Genomic DNA, 24,111 nt, shown 5'->3' on the forward strand with positions numbered 1-24,111 from the left:
GCGGGTTGCATTACATATATATTCTCTGGTGGATGCAAAGCTGACGCGTTCGACGGCGACGTCTTCTTGACGGCCAAGGAAGCTTGACTTTCTATTACTGTGGGTTTGTTCGTTTTTTTTTTTGAGCAACTACTGTGGGTTTGTTCGTGGTACGCCAGTTGCCTAAACTAGGACTGGGCCTTCCGTGAAGGAGGTCCAAACTGCATAAATAAAGGGACGAAACGACTTAAGTTTTTCTTAGGGGTACCAAACGACTTAAGTGCATCGTAATCAGGGGCGCACCCAGTCTGGCAGCCCGCGCCCCCCGCGCGGGGTGGGCGCCCCCGTTTTATTTCTTTTTGTTTTTACTTTTCCTTCTTTATTTTCTGTTTTTTTTATTCTATATTAAAATAATTAGGGATTGGCACTACAATTGCCAAACATTGTGAACTGTCAATAAAACAGTTCTTGAATTAAAAAATGTTTGTGATTCAAATTAATGTTTTTTTCTATTTTTAATGGACATTTTATTATTTTGATGAACAATTTTTACGAGCATTTTTTAATAAAGATGAACGTTTTTATATTACATGAACAAATTTTGAATTTGAGTAACATTTTTTCAACTTGATGAACAAAATGTTTATTTAAAAACAAAATGGATGAACAAATACTGAAATCAATGAAAAAATTTGAGTTTCATGAAAATCTTTTGAAAATGATGAACACAATTTGAATTAAATTAACATTTTCTAGGTCGGTCAAAAGATTTTAAATTTTGATGAACATTTTTTAAATCCGACGATTTTTTTTTGAATTTCATAAAAAATTATTGTGCATTTTAAACAAAACAAAATCAAGAAATCATAAAATATTTGCGAATTCCAATTTTTTTTATGATTTTAGGAATTCATGATTTCAAAAACATGTTCTAAAATAATAAATGTTCAGAAATTTAAAAAATTGTCATGGTTACAAACAATATTCATGATTTAGTTTTGTTTTGGGAATTCAAAATATGTTCATGGGTGAAGAGAATGTTCACGAATTAAAAAAATGTTCACTATTTCAAAATATTCTTCACGAATTTCAAAAAATGTTCATGATTTCAAAAAAGTATATGATTACCATTTTTCAAATACATGGTATACATATTTTCAAAATATATGTTTTGGTGCCTATTTTTTTCATACACAATATATATATTTTCATGCAAATAAACATTTTTAATATATATTTATCATTTTAAAATACACGATTAGCATTTTTATAAATATATTTTTTGGGGTCTAATTTTTATTCAGACAGATTGTATATTATTTGTTACAATGGGAACATTTTTATACCGTTAAATATACTTTTATGCATGATCCACATTTTTCTGATATATGTTTTGATGTCTATGTTTTTTCATACATGTTGTACATTTTTTCTATACACGTCTACATCGGAAAAAAAAGCTATGCACGTTTAACATTTTTTTAGATATATGTTGTGATGTCTATTTCGTGTGAAACTGTTACACAAAGAGATTTTTATAATATATATGTATGGAATATCTCGATATACTCCCTCCATCTCAAAATAAGTGTCTCAAGCTTAGTACAACTTTGTATTAAGATTAGTACAAAGTTGAGACACTTATTTTGGGATGGAGGGGGTATATATAAAAAGGTAAAAATGGAAAGCAAAGTTGAAACACTAGACCTCTAGAACGCTAGGCCAGCCCATTGTCTCCCGCTTCAGGCGAGATGTTTGGTCTCACACTAAGCCATACATAGTCGTGCCCTTCCCCGCCTAGATCAGAGAGTAGTGAGACCCCTATGTGACGCTCGCATGCGAATGAGGGACCTTCGCGCGGGCGCGCACCTGCTGGGCCGGTCTACTCTGCCTGCATCGATTTTTTATTTCGTGTTCTTTTTGATATTTACTTGGTTTACTGTAGTGTGGAGTTTAACTGTGGCCTCACATACTCTAGAATCCGATTTACTATATCAGACTGGTTTGTTGGTGGGTTTTTATTTTGAACATTTTTTAAAACAGGCATTGGACATTCTGTAATATCCCTTGAAAATTTTGTAATACACATTGAACATTTTCTTCATATACGATGAATTGTTTGTATTATATGATGAACTTTTTCTAACATACAATGAAAATTTTGAAAATATATGAATATATACGTTGAACAATTTTCATATACATATTGAACATTTTGTAGTATATGTTGAACAATTTTTGAATACACAGTAGACATTTGTGTAATATACAACATTTTTTTAAAGACAGTGAACATTTGTATATGTGTTGTACAGTTTCTAATATACGATAAACATTTTTATAATGCATGATAAAAAAAATTGTAGCATACCCTAAACTTTTTTGTAAAATTTGAATTTATGAAACAAAAAAGAAATAGAAAAAAGGGAATTAAAGAAAAGAAAGAAATAAGCAAAAAAAGAAAACGAAATTGAAAAAGTGAAGAAAACCGGTAAAAATAAACTTTTCCCTCTAGCTAGGGTTTTTCTCCTCCCGGAGGCGATCTTCGCCGCCGTCGAGAAGTTTTGCTTCCCTCCCGTCGATCTGTCCAGGGCACAACCGTGGAGCGATCAAGGGGCGATCATTGGGATCGTTGCCCGCTCCTGGTTCGTGTTCCTGGCTCCGACGGGGTCCTAGGGTTCCCACCAAATGCCCGATCTGTCTTCTTCGGGCGAGTGATCTCCATGGATTCGACCGGGGCCTCGGGCTCTGCGGTTAGCGATGTAGAAGCAATGATGAAGGAACTTGGGCTGCGTGAAGAGGATCTGGATGACGTTGTGTTTGATGAGAAGGAGGCGCCAAAGGAGGCGGTGAGATGGGTTGCCCTAGTTAGGGTTAACACCAAAAAGACCTACAAACAGGACTTGGTTCTATCGTAACATGAGAGCAGCCTGGGACATTGCACAAGAATAGAAGTTTAGACCATTAGAGGATAACCTGTACACGGTGAAATTTTCATGCTTAGGGGATTGGGAGAGGGTCATGCATGAGGGGCCTTGGAACTTCAGAGGAGATGCAGTGATATTAGTGCCTTACGATGGAATCACCAAACCATCCCTGATCAAGCTTGATTATGTGGACATCTGGGTTCAGATACACGATGTGCCTGATCTTTATGTGCATCTCGTCGGGCCACTAGCTTCAAAGGTGGGCGAGGTTCTGCATGTTGAACAACAATCACAGGATTTCACGGGGAACTTCTACCGCGTCTGGGTTCACATCAATGTTGAAAAACCTCTAAAGAACATTGTGTCGATGATCAGAGATGGCAAGCACCAAATCTACAGGGTGAAATACGAAAGGTTGCCGGACTGGTGCGCCGTTTGTGGCATGCTGGGACACCTGTTCAAGAAACACGGCAATGGTATACACCCTCCCTCTGCCCTGGTCTTCAAAGACTTGAGGGCCACTTGGTACATGCGATCTAGGAAAGGCCCGGGAGAAGGAAGAGGACGTAGGGGAGGACGTCGCGGTGGTCGTTCAGGTGGGCGAGCAAAGATGTATGATAGAGCCGATGAGTATAATGGCGATGAGTACACAGAAGAGGAGACTGAGCCAGAAGAACGAAAGGAGGATGCAGTTATGGAGGAGAGCAACAGGAAGATGGCGATGACAACAGATAATGCAGCTAGGGCGATCGCAGAAGGCATGAAAGGAGGGGCGTCTACCTCAGTCTCTAATCAGCTGGCGATCTTACCGCAGAGTGCCCTCCCTTTTAGCCCTCCTCTAAAGAGGGATCCAAAGCGAAACAAGGTTGCAGAAGGAATATATGGTGCTGTTATCCCAAAACACTCGTTGGCGGGCTCCTACGAGGGGCGCCTCGGGGTCAATGAGTGCCTTGGTCTGGAACTCCCATGGAGCGGGTAATGCCGCGACAGTTCATGAAATTCGCGAGCTAGCGAAGAAGTTTACCCCTACCCTCCTATGTATTCTTGAAACTCAAATAAAAGGTAGTAGGGTAGAAGCATTAGCAGGAACGCTTGGTTTTGATTGTGCTTTTGCAGTTGATAGACAGGGTAGAAGTGCAGGGATTGGCCTATTTTGGAATAATGAATTAAAGATTGAAGTGTTGGGTTACTCTGAGTATCATTTAGATGTCTCTGTGGAGGAGTCGGGTAAGGAAAAGTGGCGCATGACAGGTGTATATGGTGAAGTGTAAGAACATGCGGTGCCCCCATGTTTGGTTTTGGCAATTGATGACAATCTCTATGGACTAATGGTTGCCTTGAGTTACATTTGAAGGGTTTGTCCATAGGCTTTTCTTGGAGTCCATTTGTTGGTTTCAAGGAGAGTTTGTGATGACCAAGTTGCTATTAAGGAATTATCCAAAGATTGGTCTTATGAGTGTTGAGCTTATTGCAAGCATGTCTTGAAGAAGAAGATTGTGTGATCATTCATGTTTACCTTCAAGACATCATCCAAATGAAGAGAGTTGGAAAGATTCAAGGTTGATCAAGACTAAGTCAAAGAATGAATCAAGTTGATCAACACACAAAGCATAGAAGATGTACCGAGAGGGATCAAGTGATCCCATGGTATGGTAAGCATGGTCAATTACGCTTTGTGTACTAACCCATGGTCTTCGTGAGAGTTCTTTGTGGGGTTAGGTTGCGGTGTGCAAGCTCAAGTTGAATCATCACGAAGAGATCATATGCTTGAAGCTTGCCGTCCATTGTGGCGACAATGGACTTGTGAAGATGTGCAGAAGAGTGGCTCACCCATAGTGGAGTATGGGGGAGCAATCAACTAGTCTTCTTCGAGCCAATGCAATCAAGAAAGGTGGTCCAACTTGAGGGAGTCAAGATCGTCATCATCTAGCTCAAGTGGACCATGTGCAAGGCAAAGGTTTGCCCTTGATAGGTTTTCTATTTTACCGGTCTCATGGTAGTTGTGGGAGACCGGGTTATAGGATCGTTTGCCGTACTATCAAGGGGGGCTCTCGATGAGTTGCTTGATCATATCGTTCGTAGAGAGCTCAAACCTTGCATCCTTGCATCATCTTTTTGATTCTTGTTTGGGTCTTCTCCTTGTGAGATTTGGAGCTTATGGTCATTTTTATGACAAGCTCGAGTTCATCAAAAACGGAGTTCTCATGCATCTTCTATGATGTTTTCGATGTTGGAGGGTATGCCGGTTCTTCTCGGTTGGAGGTTTCACTCCTTTGTTTGCTAAGCATACCTCCGCTGCCTCTTCTCTGTTTTTATGCTACTCGTCTTGCTCTATCCAACAAGCTTGAGTTTGCTCAATTCGGAGCACATATGAAGAAGTTATGGCAGTTCTGGTTTTCCTTGGAGTATTCTTTGTTTTCGTGGTTGAGGCATAAGGTTGGCCCCAGCGGTAGTACCGCTCTCAGAGCGGTAGTACCGCTCCAAGCGGTAGTACCGCTCTCCGAACGGTAGTACCGCTTGGGATTTTCGGCTGTAGTACCGCTGTGTGTCTGGGCTACTTCCGCCTTGATTCTCGTACGAAGTTTTTCGTGTCGGGTTTTGCGGCACTAAGGGCGGCAGTAGGAGCGGTAGTACCACCCTAAGCGGTAGTATCGCTCTTCCCTAGCGGTAGTACCGCCCTGGGGTCATGGCCCTGGCAGCGCGGCAGTACCACTGGGTTGAGCGGTAGTACCGCCCGGAGCGGTAGTACCGCCCTTCCCTAGCGGTAGTACCGCTCTGTGCGGGGATGTTCAGTGGGGTAACGGTTGGATTTTCCCCCTCCTATAAAAGGGGGTCTTCTTCCCCATTGAACCTTATCCTTTGAGCTCGTGTTCTTCCCCCATTGTTGACCTTCTCCGAGCTTGCTATCTCTCAATCCCTCCATGGATTCTTGCTAGTTTTGGGGGGAAAAGAGAGAGGAGATATAGATCCACATTTCCACCAATCACTTTCTCCTCTATGTGAGGGGAACCCCTTGGATCTAGTTCTTGGAGTTCTTGGTGTTCTTCTTCTTGTTCTTCCTCTCATTTTCCTCCCTAGCATTAGTTGCTTTGGTGGGATTTTAGAGAGAAGGACTTGGGCACTCTGTGTGCCCTTGCCATTGCATTTGTGCATCGGTTTGAGTTCTCCACGGTGATACGTGGAAGTTATAAGTTGAGAAGCTTATTACTCTTGGGTGCTTGGTGCCCTTGAGCTTGTTCCTCTTGGGTGCTTGGGCGCCCTAGTCGGTTGGTGGTGTTCGGAGCTCAATCATTGTGGTGTAAAGCTCCGGGCAAGCGTCGGGGTCTCCAATTAGGTTGTGGAGATCGCCCCGAGCAATTTGACGGGTTCCGGTGACCGCCCCCAAGGGTTGCCAAAGTGTACGGGTTCGGTGATCGCCCCCAAGGGTTGCCATTTGTAGGGGTTCGGTGACCGCCCTCAAGGGTCCCTTAGTGGATTCACGGCATCTTGCATTGTGCGAGGGCGTGAGGAGATTACGGTGGCCCTAGTGGCTTCTTGGGGAGCATTGTGCCTCCACACCGCTCCAAACGGAGATTAGCATCCGCAAGGGTGTGAACTTCGGGATACATCATCGTCTCCGCGTGCCTCGGTTATCTCTTACCCGAGCCCCTTTACTTATGCACTTTACTTTGTGATAGCCATATTGTTCTTTGTCATATATCTTGCTATCACATAGTTGCTTATCTTGCTTAGCATAAGTTCTTGGTGCACATAGGTGAGCCTAGTTGTTGTAGGTTTTGTGCTTGTCAAATTAACCGTTAGGTTTATTCCGCATTTGTTCAAGCCTAAACCGTAATTATTTTAAAGCGCCTATTCACCCCCCCTCTAGGCGACATCCTCGATCTTTCAAGCACAGACTCACCTGAGACACCAAACGTGGGATGTGTTAAAAAACATCAGCACGCAAAGTGATCTGCCGTGGCTCTGTATTGGGGACTTCAATGAAGTACTACTCTCGGAGGAACACAAAGGGGTTGGAAGGTGCAGTAACGCTCAGATGCAAGCCTTTAGGGAGACCACAGATGTCTGCATGGCCTAACGGTTGATATTGGGTACAGCGGTCGTGATTGATATTGGGTACAGCGGTCATTTCTGGACTTTTGAGAAGAAGGTTGCATGAGGTACATTCACTAGATGCAGACTGTACAGAGCACTCTCTAATGCACCATGGACCGCTATGTTCCCGTTGGCGAGCGTGGAACACTTGGAAGCATCAACATCAGATCATACTCCTATTCTGTTGTAGTGGGGCGGATCAAACAGATCTGCGACTAAATGGGGCTTCCGCTATGAGGTTATGTGGGAGACCCATGAGGAGCTGAAAGACACGATAGCTAGCGGATGGCCGGGGCCACCGTGCGTGACGGTAGAGGAGATGAGACAGAAACTTTCAGCCATGTCAAAGAATCTTGAAGTGTGGGGACGTGATACGTTTGGAAGTGTACGCAAAGAAATTAAAATGCTGCAACAAGAACTAAAGAGACTACAAGATGATCCCTTAAGGGAGGGGCCTAATCACTCGGAACTCAAAATTAACGAGAAGCTTATTGAGTTGTATCACCGCGAAGAGATCATGCGGAGGCAAAGGGCAAGAGTGCAATGGCTGGCGGCAGGAGATAAAAACACAAGATTTTTTCACTTGAGAGCTAGTCTAAGGCGGAAGAAGAACATGATAAGAGCTCTGCTGAATTCCTTAGGGGTTTTAGTAGAGGATCCGGCTGAGTTGAAAGCCTTAGCAATGGAGTTTTATCAAGATCTATACACATCGGAAAGGGGTGAATGATATGGAGGCTGTCCTACAACATGTACCGAGGAAGGTAACGACCGATATGATGCTAATCTTTGTGCTCCATATACCAGTGATGAGGTTAAGACAACACTATTCCAAATGTTCCTTACAAAGGCTCCCGGTCCTGACGGTTTTCCAGCTCACTTTTATCAGCGTCACTGGGACATCTGTGGGGAGGAAGTCACTCGGGTTGTGCTCAGAATTGTTAGGGGAGAAGAAAGCCCTGAGAGTATAAATGATACAGTCTTGGTCCTTATTCCAAAAGTTACTAACCCCTCTCTCTTGCCACAGTTCAGGCCCATCAGCTTATGTAATGTGTTATACAAGATTGCCTCCAAGGTAGTGGCCAACAGGTTGAAGCTCATTCTGCCAGATATTATTTCAAGGGAGCAATCTGCTTTTATCCCGGGCAGGTTAATCACGGATAATATCATTTGTGCATATGAGTGTTTGCACTTCATGAAGAGGACCAAGTCGAAGAGTAACAACTTTTGTGCTTTGAAGTTGGATATGATGAAAGCTTATGACAGGTTGGAATGGTCCTACCTGCAAGCCATCATGGGAAAGTTGGGTTTTGAGCAGCGATGGATTGACACTGTTATGGGTATGGTGTCGTCAGTTTCCCTTTCAGTTCTGTTCAACGGAGAGAAGCTTGATAGTTTCAAGCCTACTAGGGGAATCAGGCAGGGAGACCCAATCTCCCCCTACCTCTTCTTGATTGCAGCAGAGGGCCTTCCGTGCCTCCTGAAATTCAGTTCTCAGTCATCAGTTTTGGTCGGTGTGAAGGTGGCTCCTACAGCGCCACCCATTAATCACCTTCTTTTTGCAGATGATAGCCTGTTGCTTTTCAAGTCTAGTGTGGAGGGAGCCAATGCGGTGTCAAACCTACTGGGATCTTATTGTAGTGCTTCGGGACAAAGGATTAACCATGAGAAATCTTCAATTTTCTTCGGCAAAGGATGTAGCCAGCAGTTGAGAGAAAGCATTAAAAATATCCTGCAAGTCAAGAACGAGTCATTGACTGATCGGTACCTGGGGATGCCCACTGATGTGGGTCATTCCAAAAACGGTACCTTCAAATATCTTGTGGACAGGGTGTGGGATAAGGTCAAGGGATGGATGGAGAAACTCTTGTCAGTAGGGGGGAAAGAAGTTCTAATCAAATCAGTCGCACAGGCTATTCCAGTGTATTCCATGTCTTGCTTCAGATTACCTCGAGGACTTTGTGACAAAATCACCTCTATCATACGACAGTTTTGGTGGGATAGCAAAAGAGGTAAGAGGAAGCCTGCGTGGGTGGCTTGGGATGTTATGATCCAGCCAAAGTATGTGGGAGGTTTGGGCTTTAGAGATATTGAGATTTTTAACCTGGCACTACTTGCAAGGCAGTCATGGAGAGTGCTTACTGATCCTGATTCGTTAAGCGCTGAAATTCTGAAAGCAGCTTACTTTCCAGATTCGGACATACTAGAAGCAAGGCTGGGTTCCCACCCTTCTCAAACCTGGCGAGCCATTCTGGATGGCATGATATTCTGGCCCAAGGGATCATTAGAAGGATTGGTGAGGGGGAAACAACTATGATCTGGGAGCAAAACTGGATACCACGGGATGGTGTCAAGCGTCATATCGCTTCTTTGATCCAAAACCCACCGATCCGTGTGGCAGTACTCATCGATAGCAACACTGCTAGCTGGAGAGCAGATGTCGTATGGAGTGTCTTCACACCTTTTGATGCAGAAGCAATCTTCAGAATCTCTTTATGCAATAGAAGAATACATGATTTCTGGGCGTGGAACGAGGAGAAGCGAGGTATATTCTCAGTTCGCTCAGCTTATAGAATGATCGTGAGGATCAAGACGGAGAGGGAAGGATGGCTGGAAGAAAGGGAGGGTACATCTTGTTGGAAATATGCCCTAGAGGCAATAATAAAATGGTTATTATTATATTTCTTTATTCATGATAATTGTCTGTTATTCATGCTATAATTGTATTATCCGGAAATCGTAATACATGTGTGAATACATAGACCACAACATGTTCCTAGTGAGCCTCTAGTTGACTAACTCGTTGATCAACAGATAGTCATGGTTTCCTGACTATGGACATTGGATGTCATTGATAATGGGATCACATCATTAGGAGAATGATGTGATGGACAAGACCCAATCCTAAGCATAGCTCAAAGATCGTGTAGTTCGTTTAGCTAGAGCTTTTCCAAATGTCAAGTATCATTTCCTTAGACCATGAGATTGTGCAACTCCCGGATACCGTAGGAGTGCTTTGGGTGTACCAAACGTCACAACGTAACTGGGTGACTATAAAGGTGCACTACGGGTATCTCCGAAAGTGCCTGTTGGGTTGGCACAAATCGAGACTGGGATTTGTCACTCCATATGACGGAGAGGTATCTTTGGGCCCACTCGGTAATGCATCATCATAATGAGCTCAATGTGACCAAGTGGCTGGTCACCGGATCATGCATTACGGTACGAGTAAAGTGACTTGCCGGTAACGAGATTAAACGAGGTATTGGGATACCGACGATCGAGTCTCGGGCATGTAACGTACCGATTGACAAAGGGAATTGTATACGGGGTTGTTTGAATCCTCGACATCGTGGTTCATCCGATGAGATCATCGAGGAGCATGTGGGAGCCAACATGGGTATCCAGATCCCGCTGTTGGTTATTGACCGGAGAGGCGTCTCGGTCATGTCTGCATGTCTCCCGAACCCGTAGGGTCTACACACTTAAGGTTCAGTGACGCTAGGGTTGTAGAGATATGAGTATGCACTAAACCGAAAGTTGTTCGGAGTCCCGGATGAGATCCCAGACGTCACGAGGAGTTCCGGAATGGTCCGGAGGCAAAGAATTATATATAGGAAGTCGAGTTTCGGCCATCGGGAAAGTTTTGGGGGTCACCGGTATTGTACCGGGACCACCGGAAGGGTCCCGGGGGTCCACCGGGTGGGGCCACCTATCCCGGAGGGCCCCATGGGCTGAAGTGGGAGGGGAAACAGCCCCAGGTGGGCTGGTGCGCCCCCGCCCCCTTGGCCCCCCCCCCTGCGCCTAGGGTTGGAAACCCTAGGGTGGGGGACGCCTCCACTTGCCTTGGGGGGCAAGGCACCCCCTTGGCCGCCGCCCCCCTAGGAGATCCCATCTCCTAGGGCCGGCGCCCCCCTAGGGGCCCTATATAAAGAAGGGGGGAGGGAGGGCAGCCGCACCCTTGCACTTGGCGCCTCCCTTCCCCCCTGCTGCATCCACCACCACACCGTCGTGCTGCTGGATCTTCATCAACCTCTCCTTCCCCCTTGCTGGATCAAGAAGGAGGAGACATCTCCCTGACCGTACGTGTGTTGAACGCGGAGGTGCCGTCCGTTCGGCGCTAGGATCTCCGGTGATTTGGATCACGACGAGTACGACTCCCTCAACCCCGTTCCCTTGAACGCTTCCGCTCGATCTACAAGGGTATGTAGATGCACTCCTCTCTCTCGTTGCTAGATGAACTCATAGGTTGATCTTGGTGAAACCGTAGAATTTTTTTTATTTTCTGCAACGTTCCCCAACACATCTCATACATCGGCAAGCCAGGGTTTTTGGAGTGATATTTGGAAGTTGCAGGTCCCTACCAAGCTCAAGATCTTTCTGTGGTGGTTAGCTTAGCACTCAATTCCATCACAAGAGCTTCTTCATCACAGGAACATGGCCACAACCCCGGCATGTAGTTTATGTGGAGCACACGACAACTGTCATCATGCCCTGTTGAGCTGCCCCATGTCTCGCTGCACGTGGGCCCTGTCGTCTGATCTAGTGCTCGAGCAAATCAGTGCAAATCAAGAGGAGAATGCAAGAAGTTGGATCATTGCTATGAGCGAAAAGCTGGATAAGGAAGATTTCATGCGGTTATCTGTCTCACTATGGGCCATATGGAGTGCCCGGCGAAAAGCTCTCCACGAGGGCATTTTCCAGATCCCACATGCAATAAATGTGTTCATCAGCTCGTATTTGGCAGAGATTCAGACCCATAGCACACCTCCTGTGCCAGGTGCAGGACGGGCTCCAACTCTGGGTAGGGTTTGGCTGTCACCACCAGAGAATCATGCAAAGATCAACGTCGATGCGTCCGTAAGTCACAGTGGCGGGCATGGGGCGGTGCGGCGATCAGCCGGAGTATGGATGGGAGTTTTGAGGGAGTGTCAATGGTTGTTTTTCCCACGCTGACCGATCCAGCCACCTTGGAATCCATGGCGGTCAGGGAAGGTATTGCACTCTCGATGGATCTAAATAATCATAGAATTCATATTGCCTCAGATTGCAAGAATGTGGTGAATGAAATCAAGGAGGGGAGCAGATCAAGCTATGGTGCTATCATCGAAGAGATCAAACTAGGAGTTACTGCCTTTATTTCATGTAATATAGTTTTTGAAAGTAGGAGCTCGAACTTCGAGGCTCACAATCTAGTGAAGCATGCTTTACGTTCGGGGCCAGGCCGTCATGTATGGCTAGGTCATCCGGGGAACCTTCCCTCCGTCCCTGTAAATGTGGTGACGATATAATAAAGGTTCGTGTGATTGTCTCAAAAAAATAAAAATAAACAAGAAATAGGGAAAACCCGGTTAAGGGAACCCACAAGAAGGTTCCCAAAACTAGGTGCCCGCTCGAAGTGGGCCGGCCTCTTTGTTTTTGTTTACTTTTCCATTTTCTTTCTTTTTTCTTTTCCCTTTCTTCTTTTTCCATTTCTTATTTTTTGAAATCCATATTTTTTCAAAATTGTGATTAATTCCCAAATATTCGAATGTTTTCAAATTCATGAACTTTTTAAAAAACATGAACATTTTCTCAACACTTATTTTGGGGATGAGTATGTTTTTTTTTGTCTTGGCGGCAACGTGAAACAGAGCGTGTATGTTTTTCAGTGCTTGTCTCGGCGGCGAGTCCGATTGGTCGTGGGTGCAATTATATTGTGGGGTGGATCAATTTGAACGGACGAGTTCGATGGTGGTGGATTCTTTACGGGCAAGGAAGCTTTATTTCTTACCGGGTTGTTCGTACACCAATTGAGTAAACTAGGATTGGGCGATATGTTGCTTGGGCGGAGCGCTCGCCTACGACGCACAAAACATCGGCTGGGTCTACGTGATTTGTGTAGCATGCATGCAACTTTCTCTTCCATTTTGTCACGTTTGTTTTTTTTATTTTTTTTCTCTATTCCTTCAAGTAAAATACAAAAAAAAGTGTTAGATATACACCAAAACTTAATTTTTAAAACGTTCATGAACTTCCTTAAACATTATCCACGTGTTTTGAAAATATATTGATGTATATCAGAAAAGTGTTAAAAGATTTTTACAGAAATGGTCTGAACAAAAAAATGTTCATGTGAATGGAAAGGTGACTGCGTACTTCTTTTAATCACATGATGGATTTTTTTAAAAGAAGTTGAATGTTTTTTGAAAACACGATGAACATTTTTCAAATACACGACGAACATTTCTTATAAACCATGATAAATGTTTTTTTAAATACATGATGAATTTATTAATAAGAGAATAACATTATTGAAAAAAAGTTTTTTTGAAATAAACATGATGAATTTTTTCAAATACACCCTGAACATTTGTTTTTGTAAAATACATGATGCTTTTTTTAAGTGCATGATTGAGTATATTTTTATATAAGATGAACATTGTTGAAATACACGACCTTTTGTTTTCTGAAAAATATTATGAACAATGTCTTAAATATAGAGGATGTTTTTCTAATGTGTGAAATAGTTTTTTTAAACACAATGAACATTCTTTAGGTGCACCCTTGAACATTTAAAACCCAATATCGGATGCATATGTTTTAAATGCATGTTTAACCTTCTTTAAAAACACGATGAAAATTGAAAATACAAGATGAATACATTTTAGCCCCTTTTCAAATACAGTATGAACATATTTAAAAACCACGACGAACATTTTTGAAAAAAATACCATGCTCATTTTTTAAATCCAAAGTGTTCAACACATTTTACGGAAACTTTCTAAATTTTAAAAATCTTCATGTAATTAAAAGTAAAATTAGAAACAAAAATGGAAAACACATAAAGAATAAGAAAAAGGAAAGGAGGAGAACAGAACAAATAAATAATGGAAAAACGAAAAATAGAAGTAGGAAACAAAAAAAAAGGAACAAAGAAAAACCAACTACCAAAAAACCGACGAACAACTGACCCCAAAACAAAATTACAACCTGGTGCTGCTACTGGGCCTGACCTGTGTCCGCTAGAGTGCGAGTGCAGGGGCGAGATATAGCCTTTATTGATGAGACTTTGTTAATTCTCATGTAGATGAGAATTAGCAAATCTGCAAGAAAAAATAAGAGCCAGAGCCCCGGTGAATTGCATAATAATAACAATGAAACATGAGCATTAATAGGTTTCCCTTAAGAAAAAGAGTATTAATAGGTTCAGTGCTCAGGACTAGCCAGAGTTTTAGTTGCGCAGATTCTGAAGTCGCCGCCCAACACAAGGCAAACGAGCTTCAACTAACTAGGATATAAGATAGCAACTAGCTACAAATCAAGCTTCAATCAACACAGAACCAATTGGGGTTGTCCAGGAGCAGCTGACGCCGATATTTGTGTCAGGCTGGGAGGATCAAGCACAGACGATGCGAAGCAGCGCCCCACGGTGGAGGTCCAGTAATAGCAGGCAGCGAAGAAGCACTCCTCAGACTCCAAAGCACAGCAGCACAGAGAGCATTACAGACAGCATAACGTTTACTCTCCAGCCACCAACGGCCGATGTCTTGTAAAGACGCAGGGGTACGAACATGAAAAGAATCTGCAATAAATTGACACGTTTGTTTAGAAATCTACACGATAGAAAAAACAAGTGCTGCGAACTTTATGATTCACCACCGAAAAAGCAGAATATATCATCAACAGTTCGGCGCTTCAAAGGATTATCTCTGGTTAGAATTTTGTTATGAACCAGCATCTATAAGAGAACATGAATCTTAGGTGGATCCTGGATTCCAAAGAGCATCACCCCACCGAGATTTAATCCCACCAAAGTTGAGGAAATAATAAAAAGATTTCAGTGTAGCATCCACATAAATTATATAAAAGACTACAATACAAGTTACACAACTTGTTTCATTTTCTGGTTTCCATTTTGGTTACAAATAACTATATTTTGTAACAGAAAGATCTCAGCGTAGCATCCAGATGAATTATATAAAAGACTACAATACAAGTTACACAACCTGTTTCATTTTCTGATTTTCATTTTGGTTGCAAATAATTATATCTTGTAACAAAATTTATTAGGGTAAGTTTCTTTCCATCTTTTACTTGCATGTTTTTTTGCATAAATTTTCAAAACCTCCAAATATGTATTTCGCCGAGCTCTAAAAATTGTATGTACACCCCAGATTATAAAAGTCCTCTCCTGGAGCAGATGCCACATATTCCTCTTGTTCTTGCCAGTTAGGTGCGTCGTCCTCGTTGGGTTGGACCATCACTATCTTTAAGGCTTGAACCCTCCTTCCTATCAGTATAGGGAGCCCACGGTCGGCTTCGTTTGACTCAACGAATTCCACAGTTTCGTTGTGAAAAGGAGTATTACGCTTCACACCAGCTGTACTTTTGCTGTTCAAGACTAGTTTCTGGTATCATCCCCTCGTTTTCATGCAACTTCCTACTTACGCTGATGTAAACGTTCGGATTTGGAAATAGTGGTAATGACATAGCAGTGCTATTTATTTATTTATAGCATCAAGAATGACTCCTTCATGCAGAAGTTGTTCAATCTGGCCCATCAGAGATAAGCAGGGAACAGGGGACACACTGAAATGTCTTCATCCTTTTTGGCCCCTTCATAACATTAATACCAGAAAAATCTGAGCCTTAATTTCCGATACTAGACAGATTTACTTAACGATCGAATCAAAGCAGTATTACGGATTATGTGCAGGCAGCCAATCAACAAAAACAAAAATGATCCAAAAAACAGGAAAGATGCAAATTGAGGTTAAAATTCAGATTCATTTATCTGCCGTCTAGTATTATATTATTATCCTTTGTTTACTGTTCTACCATTTGTGCAAAACCATTGTCGCATCAACAAATAAATGAACTGAGAAAATGGCCTGCACTTTGTTAGACCAAGGAAAACAAAGCAGAATTCACTGTCACTGAAAAGTATTGGGTACACACTGTGACACTAACCACCACAAAACAACAGCTGTCTAAGCAAGGGGCGGACGCCCTTTGCGGGGCATTTGATCGAGCAAACGATGACCGATCTTGAATCTGAAAGGAACCATTCGACAGTCAGAATTACATACAAACATAGTTCGTAGCCCAGATGCTGGTGTCCAGCAAGGCAGCAACGTCTCAGGAGTCATGCATGACAGCCAACCAAGCAAATAACTATATCTTCACCGCCGCCGGTGCCTTTGATTCCAGATAGGGAGCCTTGACCTCGACCGTCTGCAAGAGACAAAACGGCCGGCCGGAGGAATACATCGATTATTAGGGACTGACCGCTGGCGCTAATCGCAGGCAGTATAAAGAACAACCTTGCCCGGTTACTACCTCCACAGACCACAGCTCCACACAACAAATGAAGCCCTTAGGCACATCGCCCTCTTCTGGCCTGCACCTAGCTCCATTGCTAATTGTCCTATTCATGCACGGGCCTCATCTGCTTGTAGTTGTAGCAGACAACCTCACGGCCGGATCGTCTCTCAGGCCCCCTCAGTACATCACCTGCCCCTCCGGTGACTTCGCCTTTGGCTTCCGTGCCCTCGACTATGACCCCAGTCAGTTCCTCCTCGCCGTCTGGTTCAACCTCAACCTTGACCCGGCAGCCGACCCCGGGCAGAAGAAGGTGGTGTGGTACGCGAAAGACCCGGTCTCAGACTCGGCAATCATGGCCACGGGGCAGGCCGTATTCAGTATCACCCCCCATGGTGAGCTCTTGCTCACAGACTCCACCACCGGCGGCAACATCTGGACGAACCCGAGCCCTGGCCAGTCAGGGAACGTCCTCACGCTACAGGACTCGGGCAACCTCCAGTTCATCGCCATCGGGGGGAGCACCGTCGTCTGGGAGACCTTTCGGCACCCGACCGACACGCTCCTCCCGGGGCAGACAATGGTCTCTGGAGCAAGTCTTCAGTCTAAGCAATCAGACACAGACTTCTCTGCTGGCCGCTTCAGCTTGTATGTGCAGGCTGACGGCAATATAGTCTTGTACCTCATGAACCTCGCCGGTGACATGGACTCATACAATTCATACTGGCGCACCGGCACCGGCCAGCCCGGGCAAACCCAGGACGGCAACACCACCCTTTTCTTCGATTCGCCGGGCCACCTCCACTACCAGATCAAGGATGGCACGATGCGCGATCTGACACCTCCCATGCCGAACTCCACCGTTAGTTACTACAAGCATGCAACGCTTGATCCAGATGGCATTGTTCGTGTCTACACCCTGCAGAAGAATGCCACCGGAAGGCGCAATGTGCCATGGACGATCTTTGGGCTGTTCCCAAGCAATGGTTGCAGCAGCAGCACTACAGGCTGGGAAGGAATGTGCGGCCCCAACTCGTACTGTGTTTATGGTCCTAACAACAAGCTCGATTGTGAGTGCCCAAGTGGTTACTCCTTCATCGATCCTAGGCTCAAGTACAGAGGCTGCACACCAGTGTTCGTGCCACAGAGCTGTGATGGGAAGAACCGGCCCTCCGAGTTCAGTCTTGTTAAGTTGCCAAACACCACTTGGTTGCTGTCATCATACAGAGGGTATTCGTACACCACAGAGGAGAAGTGCGACAACTCATGCTTGCGAGACTGCTTCTGCACTGCCACTCTGTTCGATGGAAAAGTTTGTTACAAAATGGCATTATTGGCGGGCGCAGGATGGCAGGAAGGAAGCCTCAACATGAAGGCATCGATCAAGGTGCGGACAAGCAGCCTCCCGATGCCGACATCACCGAGAAGACCATTGCCTTATTTACTGCTGATTTGCTCGGTGCTATTGATGCTGGCTGCAGCAAGTAGTCTCATGCTACATTTTTGCCTTCGGAAGAAGAACACTAACCATGATTTCCTGAGGGTTTTCACCCGAAAGGAGCTTTACAAAGCCACCAATGGCTTTCACAAGTTGTTGGGCAAAGGAGGCTTTGGAGAGGTCTACCATGGGGTGATAATGTCGTTACACGCCTCTGATGTAGCAGTGAAGAAGCTCATCAACTCCAACGAGTACAGCGAGCGGGAGTTCGCGAATGAGGTGCAGTCCATCGGCAGGATTCATCATAGGAATCTAGTGCGCATGGTCGGTTACTGCAAGGAGCAGGAGCAAAGGATGCTTGTGTTTGAGTTCATGCCAGGCGGCTCCCTTCGAAGCTTCGTCTTCCAACCTCAACGGCCGTTGTGGACGTGGCGTGTAGAGGCAGCAATTGGGATTGCCAAAGGGCTAGAGTATTTACATGAAGGCTGCGATTCTCCGATCATTCATTGTGACATCAAGCCCGACAATATACTTCTAGATGGCAAGAACAATCCAAAGATAACTGACTTTGGGATCGCCAAGCTTCTCAACAACCAGCAGATGCACACGACAGTGACCAATATCAGAGGCACAAGGGGATATATTGCCCCTGAGTGGTTCCAAAGCGACAGGCGCATCGACACCAAGGTTGATGTTTACAGCTTTGGCGTTGTGTTACTAGAGATGATATGCTGCCTGAAGTGCCAGGAGCCGGTGACAGGGCAGGATGGTGAAGATTCAGTCACATTGTTCTGGTGGGCCGGTCAATTGGTTCATCATGGCAGGACTGAAATTCTGCTGCATGATGACGATGATGCCATGGAGGACTTGGTCAGGGTGAAGAGGTTCTCACGTGTCGCATTCTGGTGCATCGAGCAGAATCCTTTGTTGCGACCAACAATGCACCAAGTTGTGCAGATGTTGGAGGGTGTTGTTGAGGTTGGCATTCTACCTGATCCTCCAAACTCCACAGACCATCCTTGATCTCTTCAGTTGGCCAGAGCACTTTGCCGTCAAGTTGTACTGATTGTCTGATCTTCAAGTGGAGTGATTCGCGTTGTATTATCAAGCGTGCTCAACATTTCTAAGTCATATAGGCTGCAGAGCTGAAATAAAATTTCTTTTCTTCTCTCCAATGCTTCTCACCATGACTTAATTATTCACTACTGTACTGTGTATTTAATTTGTGATGGTGTAGCTCATTCCTTGAAACAACCTAACAGTCACACACTGCAATCTGTGTAGACATCTTCTAGTAAATGGGAGAGTACAACTATATTATAGCAGTGCCTACCTTTTTCAATTAAAGATTAGGTAAGCTTCCTTGGCCCGCGAAAACCGAATTCCACTATGTTGAGTGTCTGGAGTTATCAAGAGCTGTACCTAAATTTTTAAGCTTTTATTTGTTTTGAGATTCGAGTGATTTTCTCTTTATTAGTTGGCAAATTTCGTAGAAGAGATTATACAGTTGGTACAGATGTGCTGGAAGGACAGAACAGAATAGAACTTCTGAAAATTCCTCTGTGAGTAGAAGCAAGAGTACAAATTGTCCCATATGAATGCTAGAACTAGTCACAGGATGTTATTTGGTCCGACTAAGTGCATCAGAGTGATTTATGAAAACATACCACATAGGCAGTGCATGTAATGTCCCGCAGTCCATGATCGCTGAGACGTGGATCAATAGAAGTTGCATGTGAAGCAACCCCAAACCATATAGTTGCTTGGGTAGAGCAACCAGTCCATGAGGAAGAAGAAACAGGTATAGGATGCCGAGCCGGGACTGTGCGCAACTCCATGATCCCAGGGTATCTGCCAGCCCTTGCTGTCCAGTTATCTCCGCTCATCGTCCATCACTGCCCCGCACAACAGTAAAATGAACCTAGCTGAGACTTTCCAGGCCACCACTAACAACTACAACCAAGATCCAAGGGTCTTAAGAGTAGCATGCAAACCTTGAATAATATGATGCACAGGAGAATCTTCCATTGCAGAAAGAAGAAAATCCATACTGCAGTGCCACGCACCACTGTCACATCCCTAGTCTGGTATGACTTAGACTAGCTAGCTATTTGTGCATCATATTTAAATTTCATTTAAATTTGAAATGAGGATTGGTGGAAACCTCAGAATCATTTTTTGAAATGACCCAAATAAAAATTTCTCCAAAAGGGTCCAATAAAATGCTCATGTTGCCCTCTGAAAATATTGGACAGAGATAAAAATCAAAACAATATTTTTAGGAGCTCATGGACATTTATTTTGGCCATTTGGATTAATTCGATAAATATTTGCATTGGAAATATATTTCTATATATATGAAATATGGTCCAAAAATTATGCCAATTATAAAAGAGCTCTGGAATAATACCATTAGCCCCTACAAAAATTGGCATAATAAAATTAAATGATTTAATATATTTATTAAATCAAACAAATGTCAGAAAATTAGAAAAGAAAACAGAAAAGGGGAGAGAGACTTACCTGGGCCACTTACCTGGCCCATCTCCAGCTGGCGGCCCAGCCCACCCCCGCTGCCTTTTGTCGTCTCCCTCCTCGGACAGAAGGACGAGGGCGTGTGCCCGACGCTCGCCGGCACGCGCGCGCGCCACCTCCCCCCCTGCTGGCCACCTCCTGCTTCCCCGGACTCCCTCCCAATGCCACGGAGACGGCCACGCACCCCAGGCCCTCTCATTCCTCCTCCCCCCATGCTCATCCCCTCCTCTGGCTCCCCCTCACTTCCACCGAACGCGGCCGCCGCCGCCGACGAGAACCACCACGGCCACAGCCACCCCCTCGCCCCTCGGTTGTGCCCACGAGCTCCGCGACGTCGTCCTCGACCCCCTCACCGAACCACGCCCCGCCGGAAGCCCTGCAGCGTCGACTTCGAGCTCTTCTTCAACCTTCGGCCGCCGGTGACCTCGTCTTCGATTCGCGCCGTCTAGGTCGTCCCCAGGCCCACTGAGCTGCGCTTCGACCTCCCAGTGAGCTCCTCCGTCGTTTCCCCCTAACCCCACGGCCTAGCGCTCGTTGTAGCACCACTTCCCATGATGCCCGAAGCACACCGCCGCACGAACTCGTCGCCGACGAGGCTCCGGTGGCCAATCGGCCCCGTGCATATGCCCGTTGGCTTTGTGGGAGCCTGCAGAACGCGTAGTTGCTACCCGTTGATCCTCCCGTGCACGGTGGCGCCGTTTTCATCGGCGCCCGAACTCCGGCGACCGCCAAAGTCGTCGCCGGCGACGTCTCCGGCCACCCCGAGCTCAACCATCACCACCAAGAGCTGCGGCTCGTTCCCAGGAGCTCGTAGATGCTCTCCGCCTCCCGTTTGGTGGCCGTAACGTGCAAATGCACTTCCTCCGCCGCGCTCGGCCTCGCCGGCGGCTAAACGCCGGCGAGTTGACCGGGTTTGACCCCCCAGGGTCGCTGACCAGTGGGCCCGACCCCCCCTAACCTTTTAATTAAATTAATTAACCCCTGTTAACCCCCTGTCACTGACGTGTGGGTCCCACACGTCAGGTTTGACCCTGGACAGCCGCGTTGACCGCTGATGTCAGTGATGACGTCATGCTGACGCAATATATAATTTTCTGGAATTAAAATAATTCAGAAAATCCAGAAATTGATTTAAACTTCAAAAATTCATAGAAATTCAACCGTAGCTCAGATTGAAATAATTTATATATGAAAAATTATCAGAAAAATGCAATCTTTCCATCTGTACTAGTTTCATGCATGAAAAACCAACTTATACATGCTGAATATGGGAAAACACATTATGGCATATATAAGAGACTTAATTTAGAAATGCATTTGAACCTTTGGTTCAAATGGACTTCAAACCAATTGAATACTAGTTGCATTAGCTCAACAGCATCACATCTACATGCCATGTTCATGCATCATATTGTTGCATATGATTGTGTTTTGATTGCCGGCACCGTTCCTTCTCGATAGGTCCTGCTCCGGAGACGTTCCAGAGTACCTGTCTGTGAAGCAGTGCCTCCCTTGTTGATTTACCAGGCAAGCAAACCCCCTTGTTCATTTCGATAAAACCCTACTCTCTCGCTCCTGCTCTCAGTTATTGCATTAGGACAACAACGATTCATCTGCTACTTTGTGCTGCGGTAGTTGAACCCATTCCTCTGCATGACCTGTCATTGCCACAGTAAATAGTTGAAACCCACTAGCATGTGTAGGAGTTGATTGAAGCCACTGATGTGTTCCTACCATGCTATGCCTGCTATTGCTTAGAGTTGTGTCAGGTCTGATTCATTGGGAATGAATTGGAGTGTCACGATATGTTCTGATGCTGAGAGTGAAGTGTGTGAACACGATTTGGTAAAGGTAGCGGTGAGAGGCCATGTAGGAGTACATGGTGGGTTGTCTCACTGGAACCGTCCTTAAGCCCTGAGTTCTGTGTATGTTGTCCAATGACTCGATACTACCACACATTGGGCTCCGGGCGCTCCAAGCCCTCTCGACTTATTAACCAACTTGATCTCTGTCCAGGAGTCGCAACTAGTTTCTGGTGTTTGTAGGTAGTGCTATTTTTCTACCAAGTGGCACCCGGCAGGGTGGGCTTGGGACAGACTAGGCACACGTGGCCGGTGTACCGAGTGGCACCCGGTTGGTGGGCTCGGGAACCCTGTACACATCGTTTGGGGCCGTGAGCGACACCCCGGCCGGATCTCCTTGCGGATGGAACCCGAATAGGCGATAAACCTGGACTAGAGTCTTGTGTGGTTAGTCAGGTCGTGGCCGACACCCTCGCCAGGCTTCCGCTTGAAGGTTGCCGAGATACATGACGTGTACATGGCGGTAAGTGGCGAGAGCGTGTGTGAAGAAGTACACCCCTGCAGGGTTAACATGATCTATTCGAATAGCCGGGTCCGCGGTTATGGACTTCTTGGATGCTTACATGGTACATAGACAACTTGAAGTGGATACTATAAAATGCTCAAGACAAGTGTGAGTGCTATGGATGGCCTTCTCGTAGGGAGACGGGGATGAATCCATAGTAGTGTATTGTGTGGTGATTAGTGGACTCGTGTACGTTGTTTCACCTCCAGAGTTTCTGGTAGTCGTAGAACAGGATAGCCACAGAGTCAAAGCTGGCTTGCTGCAACTAAACCCCACATTACCCTCTTGATACCAATGCATGTATGATAGGATCTGATGTAAGTCTTGCTGAGTACCTTTGTACTCATGTTGCTTTATTTATGTTTTTGCAGCGGAGACTTCGGTCTTACTAGTGTTCTCGTGGACTTCGACTAGTAGCTAGTACCTCAGCTACGATCTTGATCGGATGTTGTAGATAGTCAGGCTCTTCAGCCTTTTTCATTTGTAGATGTCTGTACCCAGACATGTAATGCTTCCGCTTGTTGCTTGTATGCTCTGTATGATGGGTCTTGTGACCCCTGTTTGCAATAATGCTATGACGGCTCTTCTGAGCCTTTATCTATATGAGTTGTTGAGTTATGCTGTGATGCCATGTTGTACAGCACATACTTGCATGTTATGCGTACGTGTAATGTGTATTGCTATGTGTGGGATCTGACTATCTAGTTGTTTATTCTTAGTAGCCTCTCTTACCGGGAAATGTCTCCTAGTGCTTCCACTGAGCCCTGGTAGCTTGCTACTGCTCCGGAACACTTAGGCTGGCCGGCATGTGTCCTTCTTCGATCCTGTGTCTGTCCCTTCGGGGAAATGTCACGCGATGAATACCGGAGTCCTGCTAGCCCGCTACAGCCCGGTTCACCGGAGTCCTGTTAGCCCAGTGCTACAGCCTGGATTCACTCGCTGATGACCGACACGTTCGATGCTGGGTCATGGATGCCTGTCCCTGTAAGTTAGTGCCACTTTGGGTTTACGACTAGCCATGTCAGCCCGGGCTCTTTATCATATGGATGCTAGCGACACCATCATATACGTGTGCCAAAATGCGCAAACGGTCCCGGGCAAAGGTAAGGCGACACCCGTGGGGATACCGTGCGTGAGGCCGCAAAGCGATATGAGGTGTTACATGCTAGATCGATGTGGCATCGAGTCGGGGGCCTGACAGCTTTGGTATCAGAGCTTGACTGCCTGTAGGATTACCAAGCCAAACTGGTCGAAGTTGAGTCTAGAAATTCTTTAGTTATATAAGGGAATTGATTGTGGGATGGAACGTAAGGCTCTTTTTACTCCTTTACCTCATGGCCTTCTGATCTGAGTCATCCTATCTTTCCGACGGGGTTAAGGAACTAGGCTTCTCTTCCGTCTATCAGGATCACGTGTTACTACTCCGTAGTCCCATAGGATTGGTTGATCAGAGTCATACCCCAGTTTTCG

General features: G+C 45.4%; 1 protein-coding gene across 1 annotated transcript; it reads left to right on the forward strand.

Moving 5' to 3' along the window:
- The first annotated feature begins 16,413 nt into the window (after window positions 1-16,413).
- Window positions 16,414-18,762, forward strand: LOC123158148 (G-type lectin S-receptor-like serine/threonine-protein kinase LECRK4). The gene has a single exon (XM_044576253.1). The coding sequence runs from the start codon at window positions 16,414-16,416 to the stop codon at window positions 18,760-18,762; it is 2,349 nt and encodes a 782-aa protein (XP_044432188.1).
- Window positions 18,763-24,111: the final 5,349 nt, after the last annotated feature.

The sequence above is a fragment of the Triticum aestivum genome, chromosome 7B (genome assembly GCF_018294505.1).
Source record: "Triticum aestivum cultivar Chinese Spring chromosome 7B, IWGSC CS RefSeq v2.1, whole genome shotgun sequence".
Lineage (NCBI taxonomy): Eukaryota > Viridiplantae > Streptophyta > Magnoliopsida > Poales > Poaceae > Triticum > Triticum aestivum.